The sequence below is a fragment of the Panicum hallii genome, chromosome 6, assembly GCF_002211085.1.
Source record: "Panicum hallii strain FIL2 chromosome 6, PHallii_v3.1, whole genome shotgun sequence".
In the NCBI taxonomy this organism is placed as follows: Eukaryota; Viridiplantae; Streptophyta; class Magnoliopsida; order Poales; family Poaceae; genus Panicum; species Panicum hallii.
Genome location: NC_038047.1, coordinates 44,662,391 through 44,668,390, shown reverse-complemented (window position 1 = coordinate 44,668,390; position 6,000 = coordinate 44,662,391). Strand labels below are relative to the sequence as shown.

General features: G+C 57.4%; 2 protein-coding genes across 2 annotated transcripts; both read left to right on the top strand.

Annotated features, from left to right (window-relative positions):
* The first annotated feature begins 1,217 nt into the window (after nucleotides 1–1,217).
* LOC112898389 lies at nucleotides 1,218–2,153 on the top strand. The gene has a single exon (XM_025966712.1). It carries the CDS (start codon nucleotides 1,218–1,220, stop codon nucleotides 2,151–2,153), a length of 936 nt encoding a protein of 311 aa, XP_025822497.1.
* A 593-nt stretch (nucleotides 2,154–2,746) lies between these two features.
* On the top strand, nucleotides 2,747–5,044 carry LOC112897916 (cytochrome P450 78A9-like). The gene is made up of 2 exons (XM_025966319.1): nucleotides 2,747–3,955; nucleotides 4,067–5,044. Exons 1-2 carry the CDS (start codon nucleotides 2,945–2,947, stop codon nucleotides 4,697–4,699), a joined length of 1,644 nt encoding a protein of 547 aa, XP_025822104.1. The 5' UTR covers nucleotides 2,747–2,944; the 3' UTR covers nucleotides 4,700–5,044.
* Nucleotides 5,045–6,000: the final 956 nt, after the last annotated feature.

The following is a 6,000-nucleotide window of genomic DNA, read 5'->3' as shown; positions in this document are numbered from 1 at the left end:
CGGGCCTTAGTAAGGCGCATCTCAGATCTTAAAATGATCGGAGACTTGCCCTACCACGGCCCGTCTGGCATTTGTCTCTTACCCTCCCCCACCCCACGCAGCGCCGCGCCCGCATTTTTAGCGCGTCTTTCTTTCTGTAATCTGCGACGTGCCCTTAGAGGCTTGTCTCAGATTGCTTGCTCCTATTTGCTGTTTTGGCGTAGTGACATGTAATTTAGAAGGGAGGAAGTATGCTTAAAATGACATCAGGGACCCATCTTCACCGTACAATAAAAATCCGATGTCCATTGTATTTTCTTCCTAGTCTAGGCCTCTGGCTGATGGGTTCTATCCAATTTCTCCAACCCCCCCCCCCCCTGTGCGTCAAACCGCGCGGATGGCAAGCTTTCTTCAACCTCACGCTGTCACGCAGCAGCGTCAGGTGTCCCGTCGTCTACCTTTCGCTAGCTACCGGCCGATCGGCCGCGCCGGCCACGTGCGGGCGACGCCGCCTGGGGCCCCGCCGGAGCCCGTCCCGCCACGCAGAGTCCACGCGCCTCCCTCTCCAAGCCCATGCCGCCTCACATGCCGTAGCACCACCCCTGGATGCATGGCCCACGCACCACTCACTCCGGCCGCGTACACCACACCTCGCGCCGTCGGTCTCCTCGAGGTCGCTGGGTACCGCCGCTGTATACTGTTATAGATAATCTTGATGTTTATACTCTCGTGAGTCATTAGTCATGTCGTGTTAGTATGTTAGCAGGTGCATGCATGAGTTAGTTTGGTTAGCGAGGCCGCGATCTTCATGTTAATGACTGCATGCTGGTGCATGGTGGCTTAGAGGTGCGGTCAAGTTAAGCGAACGTGCAAGTGGCGTGAAAAGTGGATCAACTAGCTAATGGCTGCCTGCATGTGTTAGTGGTGCAAGTAGTGGCTTGCACGTAGGTAGTGGTGAAATTACGGAGTGCCTGGCCGAGTCGTGTGGCCGGACGTGGTGTGTGTGAGAGAGTGCTATTTAAACCTCTGTAATCATTGTGTTAAGAGAGCGGTGAAAAAAGAGAAAAGCACTAGTGTGCAGTGCGGCTGTGCAGTGCGGTAAAACTCTTCTTGTGTGTTCCTGTGTTCCACCGAGAGAAGCTAGCAAGGAGTGCTTCCTTGCATTAATGCACAGAGTTTGTGAGTGAGAGGCTGATCGGCTTGATCAGTTCCAACAATTGGTATTCAGAACCTAGAAGATGACTGGGGATGGAGCGTACACACCGCCGGGCCGCCGTCCTGGCAAAGGTGTTGACGGCGACAACAAGCTGGTGGTGCAGCAAGTGAAGGAGGCGGGGGTGACACTCCGTTACCCCATACTTTCTGAGAACAAATACAGCGTGTGGGCTGTGAAAATGAAGATCTTCATGCGCACCCAAGGTGTGTGGGCTGTTGTGGTGAACAAGGGAGGCGTTGATGAGAAGATGGACCAAATGGCTCTTGCCGCCATTGTCCAAGCTATTCAGGAGGCTGTGGTGATGAGTATCTCCGAGCACGAGACGCCCAAGGAGATGTGGGATGCTCTCAAGGAGATGAACATGGGTGAACAGCGTGTCAAGAAGGTCCGAGTACGGACCCTCAAGAGGGTGCTTGATGGTATATACATGGGTGATTCTGAGAAAATTAATAACTTTGCTTTGAAGGTTACCACGATCGTGAATGAGATTCGCTCTCTCGGCACGAAAGTGGAGGAGACCACTGTCGTCGAAAAGCTCCTGTATTCGGTCGCCAACAAGTTCCAACCTCTCATCAGCACCATCGAGCAATGGGAGGATGTGACTGTGGTGTCGGTGACGGAGACGATCGGGCGCTTGAGGGCGTTCGAGGAGTCTTCAAAGGGGCGGCGTCGTGATAGGGAGGGGGAGCAGCAGCTGTTGGCCGCGTGTGCCGAGCCACGGTTGACACGTGCTGAGTGGGAGGCCTTAGTTGCTGAAGAGAAGCTACGTGGTGAAGGCTCCAGCAGTAGCGACAAGAAGAAGTACCGCGGCAAGTTCGACAAGTCGAAGATCGACTGCCACAACCGTGCTGAGTTCGGGCACTTCGCCGATGAGTGTCCTACTGCAGTGAAGAAAGTGATGAAGGGTGTGGCACAACTCACCATGGCGGACGCCGACGACGAACCCACGCTGCTTTGAAGCCCAACGAGGAGGTGCAAAATAAATTCATCAAGATTAAGGGGGTGATTGTTGGTGATTGTTAGAGACAATCTTGATGTTTATCCTTTTGTAAGTCATTAGTCATGTCGTGCTAGTGTGTTAGCAGGTGCATACATGAGCTAGTTTGGTTAGCGAGGCCGCGATATTCATGTTAGTGACTGCATGCTGGTGTATGGTGGCTTGGAGGTGCGGCCAAATCAAGTGAACATGCAGTGGCGTAAAAAGTGGATCAACTAGCTAATGGCTGCCTGCATGTGTTAGTGGTAATCGGCATGCAAGTAGTGGCTTGTATGTAGGTAGTGGTGAAATCACGGAGTGCCTGGCCGAGTCGTGTGGCCGGACGTGGTGTGTGTGTGAGTGCTATTTAAACTTCTGTAATCATTGTGTTAAGAGAGCGGTGAAAAAATGAGAGTTTTGCAGTGCGGCAAAACTCTTGTGTGTTCCTGTGTTCCACCGAGAGAAGCTAGCAATCAACGTCATGCGATTAGTCATGTCATGGGTTAATCGATCACTTTTCGCGCCTAAACACTGCGTCAACGTTATTAATCGCTCCCACCGCCTCGAGCCCGCGAGCTCCCCTCGCCGCAGCTATAAAAGGAGCCGCCATGTCCAGTCCTCCGAGACTTGAACCAGCAGACCGAGCTCGTCTTTTGAGAAGAACAAACGCGTCCTCTCTGGTCTTCTTCCCACTTCCACTACAATCCACACGTACGTACGAGAAGGACCACTAGTGAGCCGCCGGTGCGACGACGACGAAAGGGCTACCACCCATGGCGCCGTCCGAGGACTGCGGCTGGCTGCTGTACCTCTCCCTGGCCGCCAAATGCGGCGACCCCCACCGCCTGCTCGGCTTCGCCGCGGTCTTCGCCGCCGCCTTCGTCGTCACGGCCCTCCTGCACTGGGCGGCCCCCGGCGGCCCCGCGTGGGGCTGGTACTGGTGGACCAGGAGGGCCGGCCTGGGCATTGGCGCCGCCATCCCGGGGCCCCGGGGGCTGCCGGTGCTCGGCAGCATGGGGCTCATGACGGGCCTGGCGCACCGGAAGCTGGCGGCGGCGGCGGCCGCTGGCGGCAAGGCCAGGCGCCGCCTCATGGCGTTCTCGCTCGGCGAGACCCGCGTCGTGGTCACCGCCGACCCGGACGTCGCGCGGGAGCTCCTCGCCAGCGCCGCCTTCGCCGACCGCCCCGTCAAGGAGTCCGCGTACGGGCTCCTCTTCGACCGCGCCATCGGCTTCGCCCCGCACGGCGCCTACTGGCGCGCGCTCCGCCGCGTCGCGTCCGCGCACCTCTTCTCGCCGCGCCAGATCGCCGGCTCCGCCGCGCAGCGCGCGGTGATCGCGCGCCAGATGGTGGACGCCATGATGAAGGAGTGCTCCGGCACCACCGCTCCAGGCGGCGTCGTGACGGCGCGGCGGTTCCTGAAGCGCGCGTCGCTGCACAACGTGATGTGGTCGGTGTTCGGCCGGAGGTACGAGCTGCAGACGCGCAGCGAGGAGGCGGCGGAGCTCAAGTGCCTGGTGGACGAAGGCTACGACCTCCTCGGCCAGCTCAACTGGTCCGACCACCTCCCCTGGCTCGCCTGCTTCGACCTGCAGAGGACCCGGGCCAGGTGCTCCGCCCTCGTCCCGCGGGTCAACCGCTTCGTGGGCCGCATCATCGACGAGCACCGCGCCGCCCGTCTCGGCCACGGCGCCGCCTCCGCCGTCATGGACTTCACCGACGTCCTGCTCTCCCTGCAGGGCAGCGACAAGCTCTCCGACGCCGACATGATCGCCGTTCTCTGGGTACGTTGCGCCCTCGCCGGGGTTCCGCTAGAAACATCGTACGGCGTGTCCGATTTGCTCACTCTCGCGACTTCACAAGAGATTAATCGATCACTTTGTGCGCACTTGCAGGAGATGATCTTTCGAGGCACGGACACGGTGGCAGTTCTGATCGAGTGGGTGCTGGCCCGGCTCGTGCTGCACCAGGACGTGCAGCGCAGGGCCCACGAGGAGCTGGACCGGGTGGTCGGGCCGGGCCAGACCGTGACCGAGTCGGACACCGCCTCGCTCGTCTACCTCCAGGCGGTCATCAAGGAAGTGCTGCGCCTGCACCCGCCGGGCCCGCTGCTCTCCTGGGCACGCCTCGCCACGTCGGACGTACACGTAGGCGGGTTCCTCGTACCCGCGGGGACCACCGCCATGGTGAACATGTGGGCCATAACCCACGACCCGGCCGTCTGGCCCGACCCGAACGAGTTCAAACCCGAGAGGTTCGTGGGCTCGTCGGGTCACGCCGACGAGTTCCCGGTAATGGGCTCGGATCTCAGGCTCGCCCCTTTCGGGTCCGGCAGGCGGGTCTGCCCCGGCAAGTCGCTCGCGATGGCTACCGTCGGGTTCTGGGTCGCCACCCTCCTGCACGAGTTCAAATGGCTGCCAGTGTCCGACGACCCGCCACGTGGCGTCGACCTATCCGAGGTGCTGAGGCTGTCGTGCGAGATGGCCGCCCCGCTGGAGGCGAGGCTGGTGCCACGTCACGCGGCCTGATGACGTGGCTCCGATCCACGTGGCATGGGGAGCTAGCTGAGGAGAGTGAAGGGCTTCTACTACCTTCTAGCAGAGTAACATAATTAACGCGTGCACGGTGAGCTGTGTAAAAAAATGTCAAGTGTCCCTAGTGCTGCTAGTGTACCAGACCAGCATCAACAAGCCGGTTTGCTTATGTGCGTACCAGCCTGTAATATCTGAAAGTAAGTCAATGTAGGTAGAGTGTAGTGTACCAGATCAGAGGCCTTGAGTGAGACAGCTTTCTTTGGCCTAGAGCTAGCTTTGTTAGATGTATCCATGTAGGTTAGTTGTTATCTCTATCCTAATGATATGAAATCTTGTGTACGTGTGCGTGTCGTTGTCAGACGATTTGTACGCCCTCCTCGCAAATAATAAATATAATGAAGATCATTTGGCACCGGTAGAGGGAAGTGAACGGGAGTGGAGTGGCTGCTCAGATCATGGTCCCTTTCGTGCTTTTCCGGTCACGGCCCCACTAATTCCCGACGGCGACAATGCGAGATCGAAGGCAATGCAGAGCTGGGCTCAATCATGCAGGGCGTGTCCACTGACTGTATCAGGTTGTACTGGGTGCAGGAGCCGTCGCCATCCGTGTGTCATTGGCCTCGTCGACTGACATGACACGGATCGAGAATCTCCAACAGCTGGAGCGCCGGTGCTCCATACACGGTTTGGAGGATGTTTATGTTAAGTTGGCTTGGCTTGGAAGATGTATCAAAATCATCCGTGCTACTTTTAAGATATCTCTTTTTGATCCATCTCAATTCAATGCCTGAAAAGATAACTACTATACCAGCAAGTAAAATAATAGAATAAAATGTGGCGTGCTCAGCTCGATCGGCTTGGATCCGATCCGCATCTTGACGCGTAGCGCAGGGGGGCTTTAGCTTGTATGTGATGGCAACTTGTTCTCTCTCTGCAAAGCGGATGGCAACTTTCGAGTCATTGGTTGATTGGTACATACCCAAAGCCAAGCCAGGCGTGTGCCTCTTGTTATTGCATGCACCAATAGTCCGATCCGTCCAGCTCCAATGCGCCGTTGCTGTCGGCGTGCCACTTCATAGCCAACTTGCGCTCCACGCTCCACGCTGCACAAGCTGCAGCCAATGAAGAGTGGGTCGACGATCAATGCTGGCTTCTACAAGCTTGTAGCTAGCATTGGCACCACTCACCAAGAACATCATCCCTGAGATATCTGTGTGCTGTGTCCTTGCTCTCCAGAATAAAATGGCAAACATCAAAGCGCGGCGACAATCAGTAGGTGCATCTTTACGGTTTGT